The 16,686-nt window shown below is 38.1% G+C and overlaps 1 protein-coding gene and 1 long non-coding RNA gene across 4 annotated transcripts in view; both read left to right on the forward strand.

Annotated features, from left to right (window-relative positions):
- The window catches only part of adgra1a (adhesion G protein-coupled receptor A1a), a 38,115-nt gene that overhangs the window by 10,241 nt on the left and 11,188 nt on the right, over positions 1 to 16,686 (forward strand). For 2 of the 3 annotated variants that reach the window (XM_028026759.1, XM_028026758.1), the window contains exon 3: positions 3,348 to 3,475. The exons of the other annotated variant lie outside the window; for it this stretch is intronic. In XM_028026759.1, the coding sequence (XP_027882560.1) occupies positions 3,348 to 3,475 (128 nt within the window). The remainder of the gene's footprint in view (positions 1 to 3,347; positions 3,476 to 16,686) is intronic. 3 annotated transcript variants of the gene reach the window in all.
- On the forward strand, positions 9,249 to 13,373 carry LOC114150394 (uncharacterized). The gene is made up of 4 exons (XR_003596737.1): positions 9,249 to 9,606; positions 11,103 to 11,170; positions 11,757 to 11,800; positions 12,767 to 13,373. It is a non-coding gene; the product is annotated as an uncharacterized LOC114150394 (long non-coding RNA).

Here is a 16,686-nt window from a genome sequence, read left to right on the forward strand (position 1 = left end):
GCAGCTATGATCAAATAATGTTGATTGCATCCAGTCCACATTATTAGCAGAACTAGAGGGCCCCAAAACCAAACTCTGTTTAGGGCCCCATGGAGTCTTGGGCCGGCCCTGATCACATTACATGGGACACGTGACTGTTTCAATTTGTGTGTCGGTTTTCAAAATAAAAGCACGATGAGCCGTGCTGCTTCATGGGTTGTTGTAGGTAATTAGGTTGAGCAGCAGTGGCTGAAAAAAAGGTACATTTACAGACATATTTTATATGTTTTGATAATTTTGATGATGGTATCAAAATGTAACGTTTGTTACCTTTTTCCTCAACTGTTGACTGCATGGTATTTTTAGACTATATTTCTGTGTTTTTATGATATAAAGCACTTTGAACTGCATTGTTGCTGAAATGTGTCATAAAAATAAACTTGATTGAAATGAAGTCAGCAGGAGTAAAAACTCTGATATTTGGGAATACTTTGAGATGACCGCTCACAAGAAGTTTCTTAAAAACAATTGACCCCTCTAACCTCCACAGGTTAGAGGGGTCTTCCCTTTGGAAATTTCCACTATTAATATATTATTAATATATTATATTATTAGTCTTGCACAGCAGAAACAGGCTTAAAGCTGTTGGAAGAGTAAAATTCTGCACGGAACTAAATATGAGTGATCAGAGCCAACCAGACATCTGAGAAAAAGAAAATCTTGAAGAATTTTAGTTTTTCAGGAAGCAAACCAAAACACAAATAATACTGTCTGTCCCAACAAGCACTGTACTCCTAAGACACTAAAACAGCAAATGTCTTTGTTATCAAATCAGTCAAATCAACGGAAACACTACTGACAGTCAACATATACCAGGATTAGTTTGGCTACAAATCATTTTAATAACTAAAAATAGATGACAGTTAAATAGGATTAATTTGACTCTCCTGTTACTAAACATGGGTTTGACAAAGCATTATGACAATATTACATATACAAATTTTTTGAAGTAGGTTCTGAGTGACAAGGTTGTTGCAGTTTCAGCAGCAGATGCCACTAGCGAGTAATGAATGAAGCATCAATTAATAAACCTTTGGGCAAAGCAAAGGGCTTGAAAACTTCATTGCTTCATGATGCTTCATTTGGCCATCACTAGTGGAAGGGCGGGTAGGATATGCAGCAGTAGGTGGACTGGAGAAGGCCAGCCATAGAGTCTTGACCAGAATAGGAGTGGAATGGATCTGAATGGATTAAGGGGACATCCGGATACAAGGATCAGTTCAAGTAACATGCACAAGGAAATAACACGGGTGAAAAAAAAGGCGAGAGACTTAGGAGACACTTAGAAATCAGAGGGGGTGGAGTTTTACCAACACTGGTTAACACTCAGGGGCCGACGTGCTAGCTTCCAGGTCCTAAGGTAGTCCTTAGGTAGATGAGGTGGCAACAAGCTACAGGTGTGTGGAAACACTTGCAGCGGAACAGAACTGCTGCTGCCTGAGCCAGATCACACAAACTGTGGAAAAAGTCTGAAGGAATAAGCGAGCACAGCTGCTGGAACCTGATAATGTGAAGGAGTCTGTTTCTTGAAACCTCCGTCTCCATCACTAAGTCAATAAGCTTGGTTAACTTTGTTAGCCAAAATTGACCACTTTGTGACAACACAAAAGGTACTTTGCTCTGGTTGCTTCATTTTTGTACTGGCATGATGATTGCAAAGCACTGCCTTTTCCTACAGCCAGGAGTTGTTTACACTAAATGTTCGTGGATAACCTTTATCAATATATAATATTATATTATTATAATATTTATGAATAGGGATAGGATGCAATTGGTAAGGACCAACATGTACATATGTAGATCACAATGTTGAAGAGGATATTTCTACATGCCACAAATTTGTTTCATACACTCACCGGCCATTTTACACCTTGCTAGTACACGGTTGGTCCCCTTTTGCCTTCAAAACTGCCTTAATTCTCCATGACATAGATTCAACAAGGTACTGGAAACATTTCTCAGTAAGTCTGGTCCATATTGACATGACAGAATTATGCACTTACTGGAGATTTGTCAGTTGCACTTCTATGTTCCACCACATTCCAAATGTGCTCTATTGGATTGAGATCTGGGGACTGTAGAGGCCATTCGAGTTCAGTGAACTCATTCTCGTGTTCAAGAAACAAGTCTGAGATAATTTACGCTTTATAACTGGAAGTAGCAATCAGAAGATGGGCACACTGTGGTCATAAAGGGATGATATGGTCAGCAACAATACACTTGCACTTGTGGCGTTGACACAATGCTCAATTGATACTTTGGGCCAGGAAAGTTTCCTGGCACACTTTCCTGGCCCAAAGTGTACCAGGAAAAAATCCCCCACACCATTGCACCACCACCACCAACCTGAACTGTTGATACAAGACAGGATGGATCCATGCTTTCATGTTGTTGACACCAAATTCTGACTCTACCATCGGAAAGTCGCAGCAGAAATCGAGAGGTATCAGACTAGGCAACGTTTTACCAATCATCTATTGTCTAATTTTGGTGAGCCTGTGTGAATTGTAGCCTCAGTTTCCTGTTCTTAGCTGACAGGAGTGGTACCCGGTGTGGTCTTCTGCTGCTGTAGCCCATCCGCCTCAAGGTTTCACGTGTTGTGCATTCAGAGATGCTCTTCTGCATACCTCAGTTGTAACAAGTGGTTATTTGAATTACTGTTGCTGTTTTAAAAGATCTAATCAGGTCATTCTCCTCTGACCTCTGGCGTCAAAAAGGCATTTGCAACCACAGAACTGCCGCTCACTTGATATTTTCTCTTTTTCCATCCATTCTCTGTTAAACCCTATAGATGGTTGTGTGTGAAAATCCCAGTAGATCAGCACTTTCTGAAATACTCAGACCAGCCCATCTGGTACCAACAACCAGGCCACATTTAAAGTCACTTAAATCACCTTTCTTCCTCATTCTGATGCTCAGTTTGAACTGCAGCAGATCGTCTTGGCCATGTCTACATGCCTAAATGCACTGAGTTGCTGCCGTGTGATTACCTGATTCGACATTTGCGTAATGAGTAATACTACTCATTGTCTTAGGTCAACTATGCTGCCACTGTTAGGTTGTTGTTATAATAAGGCCTGTTAAGTTCTAATGTAAATAAATTAGAAGAAACCCCTTGATATACACATCAGTTCAGTATCGTTGTTTAACTGGTTATAACTTTTCAAACTGTTTATTTCAGAGTTAGATGTTAGTAACTAGAACTTTAAATTTAACATAAACAGATCTCTTATGTGCGTCTGTCCTCCAAACATTTTGAAAATAATTAACTAATTTCAAGTGTGATTTTTTTTTTGTATATTTACCAGGATCTAAAGAGAGTGCTGTCCTTCCCTCCATACCCTAGGGAATATCTACATCCTGTGGTGTATGCCTGTACTGCCGTCATGCTGCTGTGTTTACTTGTCTCCATCGTGACTTACATTGTACACCACAGGTAAGAGTCTGTCTAGGACTTTTTTTTACCCAAATGAGCTGTTTGCGTTATCAGAAACATTAGCTTAATTTGAACCTTCAAACTGCATGTTAAATCCCATCTCAAAGTTAAGAATTATTTCCATTTAGTTGGGTGCATTACTGTAGGTCCTTCCTCCCAGGAGGAGACTTTATAACAATCAACAAGTTCAAACTTTCATGTTTGGTGTGTTCAGAATAAGACCAAAATGCAAACAGGAGAACGGAATAGTCTTATGAGCCACTATATATTGAACAAAAGGCAAAAAGTACAATACTTGAAACCAGGAACAAGAAAAGAGCAGAACAGAGTAAAACTGAGTCAATGGAAGCAACCAGTGAACAGTAATGAGTCAGGAAGGTAGATAAACAGAAGGAGTTAAGATGACAAATGGACTGATTAGTACAGTGGCCGACAGGTACAAATGTGCAGCAACCTCTTGGTGCAGTGTACAGTGTTTTTATCCACCCAATGAACAACTCTCCAAATCCAAATTTTTCCAATACCTTGAGCAAGAATTTCCAGTTGACTTTATCAAAAGCTTTCTCTGCATCCAAAGAAACTCACAGTTTTTGCTTTATTTTGGTGGGAGGTATTAAAGTTAGATAATCTGCGGGTACTATCAATTAGGTTTCTGTTTTTGATAAAGCCAGTTTGGATTTGGATGAATTAATGTTGGGATGATTTTTTCTGTTCTTGATGCAAGTGCTTTAGTGATAATTTTTAAATCTATTACTGAAAGAAACACGGATTTCTTTAAGTAAGAAGCTTGAAGGGTACATTGGTTCCTTATTGGGTTTCAAGAGTAATGTTATGCCAGCTGTGTTCATAACTGGTGGTATGGAAGAATTAGATTTCATTTCATTTATTACCTTATAGAAAAGTGGTGATAACATGGACCAGAATTGTTTGTAGAACTCAGCAGGAAATCCATCAGGTCCAGGTGATTTGTTGTTGGGCATTTTAAGAAGTGCGTTTTGAAGTTCAGCTGGTGAGAGTTTAAGCTCTAGTGTATTAATCATTAAATAAATGAGGAAGACCCATCTCTTTTAAGAAGGATTCTATTTGATTATCTTTTGGATTATTATCTGGTGTATATAACTGAATATAAAAAGATTAAAATACATTATTAATTTCTTGAGGGTCTTGCTCAATTTAAAATGGCTGGAATGGTGGATTTTTCTCTCTTATGCTTAAGCTGATTTGCTAAGTATTGACCAACCTTATTACTACACAGCTAATTATGAAGTGTATATGTTACACTTTAAGAGTAAAGTTTACACCAAACTTGGTGATCATTTGGATCCAAATTCCCAGTGTTGAAAGAACACTGGACATTGGAGTAAAAAAATAACACCAGAATAATGTGCAATTCTAACAATTTAGGAGTATAAATGAACTCTTTTACCAATACAATTAGACTCTTTCAAGACTGATAGAGCAAAAAATAAACTGTGTCAGAGTTTAAACTATACGGATCACAATGTGCCATGGAAAAGAGAATTTATCCATCACCAAAACAGAGTTAATTCTAGCATTAAAGAGTTGATTTTTGACACTTGTATCATTGTGTATTATAGCTCTAAATGCTCTCTTACAAAGATACATTAACTCTTACATTAAAAATAATTACATATGAATGAGCTAACAGAAAATCCAAGTATACTTTATTTTAGTTTGCAGCATTATAAGTAACAGTAACTGAAGCAAATTAAAGGACATCCTTAATATAAACATCCCATTTTAAATATCAGAATTGTCTAAACTTCTAGCACTGGGCTGCACCATGGTCATTAGCAATTATGAACAAAGACAACCCCAATTAACAAAATGTGAAAATGTAAAAAAGACGCTTCAAAATGGTACACTTCAGCAGTATTACACATTATTCCTCTCAATGTTGTCTTAAGGTCAAAAGGTTAGAAAAATGCAACTGGTCAACACTCAGCATAGAACCATCAAACTAATTTTCCTTCACCACATAGTAGGAGTGAAAATGTTAGCCAAATCCAAGAGTTTCAAACTGTTTGATACCAAGAAAATAATTTCCAGCAAAAACAATAATGTCACCTATTTGACAAAATATTAACATTCCATCTTCAAACTTGGAACCCACAATGAGACCAGGAAAATACGCCATGCCATCACATGCAACCCAAGATACCACATCAATGTCACAATTCATGTCAGCGTGCATGTTTTCTGCCACAATGTCCTCATTTATTTACTCACTTTCTCACGTCTTTACATTTCCATAATCAATGCAGTTAAAACTCAACTCCCAGTGGTATGTCATGGCAATCTGTTTTGGGGGCATTAGTGCACATACTGTTCTATGAAGAGTTTGTCATAAGCTGAAATTTAAGACTTAGCCTTGCAGGGAATGAGTTGACAATCCACAGCTATGTAGTAGTTATTGATGGCGTGATACTCCAACCGCTAAAACGTAGTAGGGCTGCCTCCCCTGGACTGAGCTCGTCATCTCTTGAAGGCTGCGGCATGACAAAGAAATTTTTCAGTGGAACAAAATTAAATCAGATAATAGCTTTTCAACTTCACAGTAATACCACTTTACTAAAGGTTGGGTCGACTTACTTGTGAAACAACATGGCTCAGAGTTTCTCAAACAGATCTTCACAATGCTTTTCTTCCCACTGGGTGGTGGAGCCAGGAGGTACACAAACAGCAACAGTAATCCACAAAAAAATCTTTATTAAACTACAAGTTGAATGGCCAAACTTCATTCAGAAACTATTCCCACATAATTGCATGTAAAAGTAATTTTACATAAATATAGTGAAAATATCACCTATTTGGACTGCAAGAAAATGTTATCACTTGAATCTCTTCTTGGGGACGTCATCAAGGTGTCATCACCATTTAGAGGACATGAATAACAGCTCACTGTTATTCATGTACGTGATGAGAAAGTGTCTGCGCATGAAGACTCTTGCAGATTCTAAGGTGAAACCCGCAATACAAAGAGGCAGTGGACCACCATTAAATAATTTGTGCCTACAATAACAGAATAATTTTGTCTATGATGTTATTGAAGCATAAAAAAGAAAAACAACTTTTGAACTTTCTGTGCCTCAAAAGTTGTAGCTATGTTAAATATTATGAACCTAATTGTATGTTCCTACTATCACCTTTGCAAGAAAAAGCATTTGTGAAGTTCCAGACAAAGTTGGTTTTCTCCTCCAGAATGTCACTGATGTCTTCAACCTCCAACCCAGTTTCATTCACAAGATATACATTTGTTCTTCAGAGATGTTAAGCTTCTCTTTGGCTGTAAACATACATACATTTTTGAAAATGATTAAAATGCCTAAATACATAGTAATACAAGTCAAATTGAATGAACCAAAAAACATTACCTTGTCTCAAAAATGTTGAATAGGAGGCTCCATTGAACTTGATGTAGCATATTGATCAATGCATATTGGACTTTAGAGAGCACCATCACAAATATCTGGGGAAAAAAAAGTTAAACATTACTTAAACAATGAGCTGGTTATGCTTAGAGCATTGTCACCTCCGAAAAAGCAAGAAAAAAAACGTTAAGGGTTTTAACAGTCTCTGGGTGAGGTGGTGGGGCTGCAGCTATGCCATGTTTGCCCATAAAACCTGAAAGGCAGCCTCCATTAAAATTTTCTGCATTTATGTCTACATTGGAATGGATAAAGGCTTTCATTGCATTATATTGACTATGACTGGCACTCTTAAGGTGTCGTTGCGTTACATTCTACGTGGTCACGTGCGTGGCCATCTCACAAACCAACACGTTCTCACTCCCGACTCGTCATATATTGACGCTTGGGCAGGTTCCCTCAGCGTCACATATTGACGCGTCGGGTACCCCGTTCGCGTCAATAATTGACGAGAAGGGTTCTCTCATTGAATGCTGTACGGCTCCCTAAGCGTCCAAAACCGACGATCTAGGAACAAATAAGATGACGAGTCTGTTCTATTTTTGTAAAAGGCACACAATTCGTGCATAGCAGATGTATTTGTAGGTTTCTAACAATTTAGTTAATTTTACTTCAGTTTTAAAAGATCCTGCGGTTCTCTGAAGCCGCGATTTTATCTACATTTCTGTTTATTTTTTAACAGCAGACACGAATTACACCAGTTTCACTGATTTCATCGTAACTTCATGATTGTAAAGGACATAATATTCTAATTTTTACACAATAATAAAAAAAGAAAGGAATACGTATGTTATTTGGAGTTTATGATAATACCGGCATGCACCTCCGAAGTCGTTTGCAGTCCATTAATAATTTAAAAAAAAAATTTAATAAAAATGTTTAAGAAGAGTGAGGGTGCATTTCCTTTTGTGATTACATGCCAGACGGTTCTGTAAACGTTTGATTAAAATAAAAATAAGGACAGATCCCACCCGTCCATAAATCTAAGAAGAAGAAGAAGAAGCTGACGTCATCGCATGCGACATTGGACCCCGGTGAGTACAAACCTGAATCTGTCAGAAATGGTTTTGTATTATAAAACAAAAGAAAATACTACAGAATGTGATTGCAGTTGTAGGACTTAATGGTAGTAGGACTGTGCCGCGAATGGTTGAAGACATTTGGACACGTTTGTAACATGTATTTTTTAAATTTTTGTTGCCGCTAGCTACATTAGCTAGCTACATTAGCCTCTTGGAGCCCAGAGAGTTCAGCTAAATCTGCACTTAATACATTTAATTAGCCATGATAGAGTCACAGAATTGTTTGTTGTATAATTTGAGGGTTGCTATAACAACCCTAGGCTGTGATGATCCTAAAGGTTTTCTGAATACACTGATTGCAGCTAGGTCATGCATTTGAATTAAAAACGAACTTGGGTCATTACAGCCTAAGTTCTCTCCACCTGTCTACGTTGAAATAAATAACTTCCGAAATCTGAACATTTATTTTGTTTTTATGTCAACAGGTTCTTCTTTGAGATATTCATCTGACATACATTTCTGCTCCTTCATAACACCCACAAAAGGCACTTTTAAGAGCCACGTTTGTCATATCTCTTCGTCATCTTTGTGTTCTTAATTTGTCTATTGTTCTTCACGTAATTTGTCAACAGTTCTGTTTGTTTGTTTGTCCATCATAAGTCTTTGCATTCTATTTTGGTCTTTGTCAGTGTTTTTTAAGTATGACACGCCCCAAATTCAGGCCATGCGCACAGTGTCAAACGCCCAATCAGGCAAACAAAAAAAGTTGTGTCGCCTGCCACCAGAGTCTTTACACCAAAAAAAAATAAAAGAAAAGTTTCAGACATTCAATGATCAGTGGAGGGAAACAGTTTTAAAAAACAGAAATGTTTCCCGCATAATGGATTCTGCGGAAATTGCAGTAAGTAGAAAATTTTAGACTGAAAAAGTTCTGTTAATGAGCAAAATGATGAAAAACAACTGCTCTAATAGGATGGTGCGTTTTAGTAACTTGTAACATGTTCTTATCAATTGCAGGTTCGCAAACTTCATGCTTTAGGCTATAAGCCTATTTTATTTTTTGCTAAGGAAGATAAGTCTTCAAGCAAGTGGGTAGCAGATGTAATTACTCTTTTGGAGCCCACTGCTACTACAAATAATTTTCTTGAGAAGATGCAAAGGGCTTATGAATTTCTCCTCCCTGAAGGTAATGCATGTGAGAGTGTGTGTACTTCTGTAGTGCATTATATCAAGTCCACAGAAAGCGAGCAAGATATGTGTCTATAGATATTTATTTCTGTTTTCTGTAAAATTACGTCTTTCCTAGCTACGTCTGTACCAGTGCAGCCCGACACCTCCACGGAACAGCAGGTTTTTTCACCCAAAGAGCAGTGGGCTGATGAAAAAGCTGAGAACCTCGTCTATGAACCAACAGAGACCATAGCTGAGGAAGAGCCTGTGATTGTGCTTGATCTGGTTCCTGTTTCTCCTCCTATTGTTCCTTCTTCTCCGGCTTTCCAGAAGAAGAAAAGAGCCAGAAGCACCTCTCCACCTGCCTCTCCTCCTACTCTGCCATCTGTCTCTCCCATAGACCAGCCAAATCAACATTCATATGAATCGCCTGCTGCCCATGCCATCTCGTTACGTCAGGGTGGCCTATTTGAAAATAAGAAGAGAAAGGGTAAGTTTTGTTTTCCTTAGTCCTGTGACTATTTCTTTTACATGCATTCATTTTCTTACACCAGGGGTCGGTAGGGCTGCTGGTGCCTATTTCCAGCAAGAGGCGGGGGTCACCCTGGACAGGTTGCCAGTCTGTCACAGGGCAACACAGAGACAGACAGGACACACAGCCATACACACAGACACTCACACCTAGAGAGAATTTAGAAAGACCAAAAAACCTGACAGTCATGTTTTTGGACTGTGGGAGGAAGCCGGAGAACCCAGAGAGAACCCACCTTGCACAGGGAGAACATGCAAACTCCGTGCAGAAAGACCCCGGGCCGGGAATTGAACCCAGAACCTTCTTGCTGCAAGGCAATAGCTCTACCAACTGTGCCACTGTGCATTTAACGTACATTTTTGTTATACTAACCTCAAATTCTGAAACAACAATAATGCTTGTCTTGGCCTTGTTTGTGAACCTTTGGACAAGTACACAGTATTTGTTTTAAGTTTAACTAACTGCCCTGAAAGCATAACCCAAGCCTTTTGAAATTTGACACAAGTGAGCAGAGGGAAAAGACACGACTGGAGATGGAGATTAACAAAGATAGAGGCAAAGCTTATTCACTTTGTTGCTATCTTTGTACATTTTTTTCATACTCCTCTACAGACATTTTGTCAAAACAGCTAGTGATATGTGTAGCCACTCTTTTCTGTGTGTTTGAGACTCTTAAGTCAACATTGCTCTGCGGCCTTGCTGTAGCCTGTCTGGCCTGAGCAAGCAGCATAGATTGCTTTGATTCCCCCTCGCTTCTAGAAAGACTTGCAGTATAACAGTTGTCTGTCCTGCAGAACACCTCTGGTAGTAATCAGAGCAGAGCAGACCCATTCCAATTTAGTCAATATTACAAATAAATCACACATTTGTAAAGCAGAATGATGCTATCATCAATACTCACCACAACGCTTAATACTCCATACTCACTCACAACTCAACCACAACCACCGTGTGGGGCAGTGGGGCTGAGTGAGACGGTCATATACCAGAATGAGTCCTGAGTGACATGGTTATAGTATTATTTCATATTTTTGTGTTAATGACTTTCACTGTAACTATTAGGAAAACCCAACTACCGACTTAAGGAGTCAAGCACTAAAACAAAATTCTCACAGACACAGAAAACCTTGATAGACAGTTTATAAGCAACAAAAACTTGTTTTGGGTTTAGTTACACTTTAAGTATTAGTTTTTCCATTTCTGTGGCCACTCTAAAGTAGTTAAATATTAAAAATATTTAACTACTATATATTAAAAAATATTTAACTACTAATAGTATAATATCAACCTCTGACCTAATTTGAGAAAATGTGTAAATCCATGTAAAGAAGAGTAAAGTTTAGAAGGTTTATAAAATATGAGTCACCATACTAGTTTTCATTTTTCAGTGTACACTCTGACTTTAATTCTTATTTTGTTTTTATAATTTTTTTTTTTCTTTTCTTCTCATTAAGGTTGCCGGAAATGTAGCAGACAAAAGGTGTTCCTGTTTGACTCAATCACTGGGCATAGGACTAATGCGGTAAGACTTGAAGTGTTACTAATGTACCCTCTCAAAGTTTATCTCCACCCCAGTCAAACATGCCAAGATACACTGAGAGACATTGCCTGTGTGGAGATGAATAGATGGGGGGAGGGGTGATAAGTGGGACTGTGGTATGCAAAAATGAGCACAGTTGTTTACTTATAAACCTTGTGGTTACATTTACTGACATTCCAGACTCCTTTTCTTTCTTTCTATTTGTCTATTGTTTTCTAAGGACAAAGAAGGGCATTACAATAGGAATCAGTAGTACTTATACCACATAAGTCACAACATCTCTGGTATTGCAGAGCGAAACAAATTCACACAAAAAAGTCAGTATTTGCACAGAAACATAGAAGCATAGAGATAGAACTCCAAATAACAAAATTAGGCCTTTTATCATAAAAGAAATGCTGATTTGGGAGTTATTTCGTCTTTCTAAAGGAAACCCATGACCACTTATCATCCTTCAATAACATGTAAAAACCGCTTCCACACTTAAGTATTTTAGAAACAATTTATGGATATGTTGTGTGATGATTGCTTTAATTAATGCATTTCTCTTGTTTTATGTGGTGTCTAGGGCAAAGAGGAAGTAAAAATCCATTGGTTGCCCTGCTCTGCTTGGTGAGAAGTGTTTCTTTGCACTTATTAGAAATATTATTTTGCTATTTCAGGGGGAAGTATAATGGAAAATCAACTTTTGGAGCTGTATATCATGTTATAATGTCATCAAGCTTTCTGTAGCCTTTTGCCACAAAAGCTTTTCCTTGGCTTTTCAGTCTCTAGCTGAGATAGTGCCCTACAAAGCATACATCCCACATGCAACCCCTCAAAGCTAGTGGCAACAACAATTAGCAAACACCTGGTGGAACAGCCCCTCTGCTGAGCTCATGTGAGGGACTCTACTAAGAATGGCTGTAAACTGCTTGGAGGAGTGATGTTGTGATGACATCCTGAAGGCAGAGTGTCAGAAGAGCAGGCGCTTCTTAAAGAAACAATGACCCATTTTCAAAGGGGTTTATTTGTATCTCCAATAGCCATTGCCTTAAACATGGCTATTCTTCCTGGGATCCATAATTTAAAGTGTGCAAATGGCAAAGTGACATTTCTTTTAAGTCATTTTTGATAGAATACCTATCAAACATGTTGCCTTCATTTTTTATAATAACTGAAGGTAACAGACTTACTTTATTATGTTATGAAAAGGCACTATGGTCCTATAAATTATTTAATACTGTGCCTTTTATAATTCATACAAGCTGGAAATTAAATCTGAAACGGTCACTTTCTTTGTGTTTTATTTTTTTTTAGACTTTTCTAAAAAACTAAAGCACTATGAGAGATTTTTCTTGTTTGTGTAATGGTAAAAAATGACTGTGCAGTCAGTTTGTCATTGGATACTTAATGATAATTCAAGATAATATTGTATCTTTGGGACACAACAAGATGTATGTACTAGCTGTTAATTGGGGGGGATTTAGGCAGGGAAAAGTCTTTGGCTACACAACCTCTCTTTCAGAAAGAGAAAATTGTCAACTTTACTGCACAAAAAATCCACCACTTGATTTTATTGTTGTTGATCTTTTCTAGCGGGAAAATCTGGGATGACACCTGGGAACCTGCAAGTGAATTCACACATGTTGCTGTCCCCCAAGAGCTTCTTCCTTCAGACAGCAAACAAGTCCTTCCATGATGTTGCTCTTTCTTTTTTTGTGTTACAAAGTTGTAATTTCCATTTTTCTATAACTGCAGTTTGACTATATTAAAAAGTTTTCTGTGTAATATTGTTTTCGGCTTATTTTGGGCTGTTTATTGACACGTCTTTGTCATGTTCTGTAAAAGACTGAGTGATGCTGGTTGAGTCACTGCATGAACAAGTTATTTTGCCTGTATTGAGGCTTCAAATTTTGAACAGGATTGTTTGTACATTTTGGCTTGTAATAGATGACCTAATGTCTTAAATCCTTTAAACATTTGTTTTTGAGTGTTTTGAAGGTTGATGTGGATGTACAAAGTATAGTCTATTAAAATAGAAAAAAAATGTATAAATATAACTTAATGTAAATATAACTAATTGGAAGTTGTTTCATGCCAAGAAGCATGAAAATTTCAACAATTCAACATCACCTTTTTTGTGTCATGTATTTTGTCAATCGAGATTGTATTTGTGAAATGCTATAATAAAATTGCTTTCAAATGAAGTACAATTACTTTTTAACACAGCAACTTTAAGTGAAGTTACTGATGAAGAACATGATAAAATACATTTTAATGTCCAGATCAACTGACTATATAACACCAACACATTTTAATAAAATTATGTCACAAATGCCATGCACATGTTGAAGAACACACACATATATATATATATATATATATATATATATATATATACTAAACCTGTTTCAGACCTGATCTTCCATAATGTTTTATTATAAACCATACAAAATATTTCTGAAGCATCACAGCTCCGCATAGTTAGTTCTAGAATTCTTGTACGGCTGATCGGCAGGAATTTGAAATGGAATCCAGCCATTATACGGCAGACCGAGTAAAAGAAGAAAGGAACACATCGAGCTCCATCAACACATTGTACCTTACAGGTTTATCTCGGGGGAGAGAGGGCACAAATGATGTTTGACAACCTTATTTGTCAGTTGTGAAATAAGGTCAAGTTAGTGGTCAACGAAACACTCTGAAATGTTCCCTCAAAATGTAGTTAAAATATGCGTATGTTACAGAAAGAGTCATAATGGGATTTATAAACATTTTTTTAAGTTTGCCCTTCTCAGTGACTGACAAGCCGGCCGCCGTTAGAGGTTGGTCAAGTTTCCCCTATGTATTGTCTTGAAGGCATGACGCCAAGTTAAACTGTACAACTGATTGGTTTCCTCCACACTTGCAGAAGTGTGTGAAGCTATGTTATGTTACTTATGTGTTTCATAGATAGAGGATTAGCCAGCTGACTTTGAGGAAGGAAAGAAATTAAAGCATAGATGTGGGTAAGACAGTAACAAGTGCAGTGCGCTGGACAATAAATGCGCACGCAGCTCCAGCGTTACGCTCAAACTAATCACACATCAAATGACAAACGCCAAATAAATAAATAGTTACACTACTTACGCTAATGGTAGTCTAAAAATCTAAACCAGTAAAAACTTCATTGAGATAATATGTCGGGTCCCCCGAACCCTGACCAAGGACAGAGTGCAGTTCACTGGTTTCTTATCCAGACTGTCGTAATGCGCACCTGAGCACTTGGTGAGTTGACATTTTCCACTTAATGAACAGAGAACAATTGCGGAGCTCACCATCAATCAGTATAAGAAAAATATTTGTCAGACTATAATTTGTGATCGGGACGCTGGAGCAGGCGCTTTGTAGCGTCTAGCGCAGTTGATGCGCTTCTGCGAGAATTTTCTCCTGCAGAGAGGAGTGTGTGCGGCATCAGGTCTTACCGACTTCTGATTACTTCATTTGGTGAAATGTTACCCGATTTCAAAAACGTTCTCACTGTACAGAAAAAGATAAATGTTCAGCTTGATGACTAGATTCTGTTACAGAAATTAATCCTGTTAGTTCTATGTATGCTAATTTTCAAATGTCCTTAAGGGGTACCTAAAAGCTGAAAAACGTATTTCTTAAAACCACTTTTTGTTATGTTTGTCCAAAATTTTAATGTGCTTCATTACTGGCTTTTTATCAACTAGTGGATTCAGAACATATCCTACTTAGTAAAGTGTCCACTAAGCTAGATGCTTTTTAGTTTATAAAGTCATGCTTGATGAATTTCTTGTATAAATGTATGTAATTAAAATCAGAACCATGAGTACTGCATTAAAATATCACATTGATATGTACTGAAACTTTGCAACTTATTTCTTTTTAATACAGAAATTGACAGAAAAATTGAACAGAATTCAAGTGACCACAGACAACGAAGTGTTCCACCACTATACACTGTGTGTTTATTGAATTAAAAAATAAATCAGAGCTGCACATGTTAATAAAAAAAAGAAAATAAAAGTATAATATCCAAAAAGATGTCTTGGTTAGTGCAGAACCACTGCGACTGCTTAATGTAGTGTTGTAGCCATTTTTAAACTGCTAAACATAAGCACAACTGCTATTACTCCATTTGAAGTAAAAGTAGTAACTAAAATGATGAACTACAGTAAAATTACTCTTACTATTATCTGGAAATACAGTAGATATGGAGAAACATAATGAAAAAGAAACAAAATGAATGACATGCCTGCGCAAGTAATCACAGCCCTAGTAAGACCTTTTAGAAAGTAAAAAGGCACAAACATATTAACTATTTTAAAAAAAAGAATCACCAAAATAAAACACTGCCAATTTGGAAACATGAAAGCACAAGAACAAATTTAAACAGAATTGTGTCTCTTTGTGACTTATGAGCAAACATACTTTACTTGTGACATATTGGTCAATCCAGAAGGAGCCGAATACTGTCACGCTAGTGTAGATCTTTGTCAGCAGTATATGCACAAATGATTACAGACTATTATCAGAAGCTTCCGAGTCACTACCAAAGTCGTCATCAGAAGTATCGTCAAAACTAACACTTTCTGCTCCTGAGCCAAGTGAAGGAGTTCAAGTATCTCAGGATCTTGTTCACGAATGAGGGAAGAAGGGAGCGGGAGATCGACAGGCGGATTGGCGCAGCGTCTGCTGTCAAGCGGGCGCTGTACCGGTCCGTCGTGGTGAAGAGAGAGCTGAGCCAAAAAGCGAAGCTCTCGATTTACCGGTCGACCTACGTTCCCACCCTCATCTCGTGAGCTTTGGGTCATGACCGAAAGAACGAGATCGCGGATACAAGCGGCCGAAATGGGTTTTCTCTGTAGGGTGGCTGGGCTCTCCCTTAGAGATAGGGTGAGAAGCTCAGTCATCCGGGAGGGACTCAGAGTAGAGCCGCTGCTCCTTCACATTGAGGCCAGTTGAGGTGGCTCGGGAATCTGGTCAGGATGCCTCCTGGACGCCTCCCTGGTGAGGTGTTCCGGGCACGTCCCACCGGGAGGAGGCCCCGGGGAAGACCCAGGACACGCTGGAGGGACTATGTCTCTCGGCTGGCCTGGGAACGCCTCGGGATTCCCCCGGAAGAGCTGGAAGAAGTAGCCGGGGAGAGGGAAGTCTGGGCCTCCCTTCTGAAGCTGCTACCCCCGTGACCCGACCCTGGATAAGTGGAAGAAGATGGATGGATGGATGGATGGATGGATGAAATATCATTACTTTTGTTTTTTCAACTGAAAACTTAAATCCCCATTGCAACGCCCATTTCTGTATTTCAATAATAAACTTTTGTAATTTCTTTACAATGAAATATACATTTTTCCCTCTTTTCCAAACAGCTCCATCGTCTGCAAAATGTGAACATCCCATTTCTTTTCCAATATCTTTAAATACATCATTTATCATAATTGAGAACAATAATGGACTTATAATACTCCCTTGTGGAGTTCCATTTCTACTTTATATTTTCCTGAGAT

The sequence above is a fragment of the Xiphophorus couchianus genome, chromosome 9, assembly GCF_001444195.1.
Source record: "Xiphophorus couchianus chromosome 9, X_couchianus-1.0, whole genome shotgun sequence".
NCBI classification, from domain to species: Eukaryota; Metazoa; Chordata; class Actinopteri; order Cyprinodontiformes; family Poeciliidae; genus Xiphophorus; species Xiphophorus couchianus.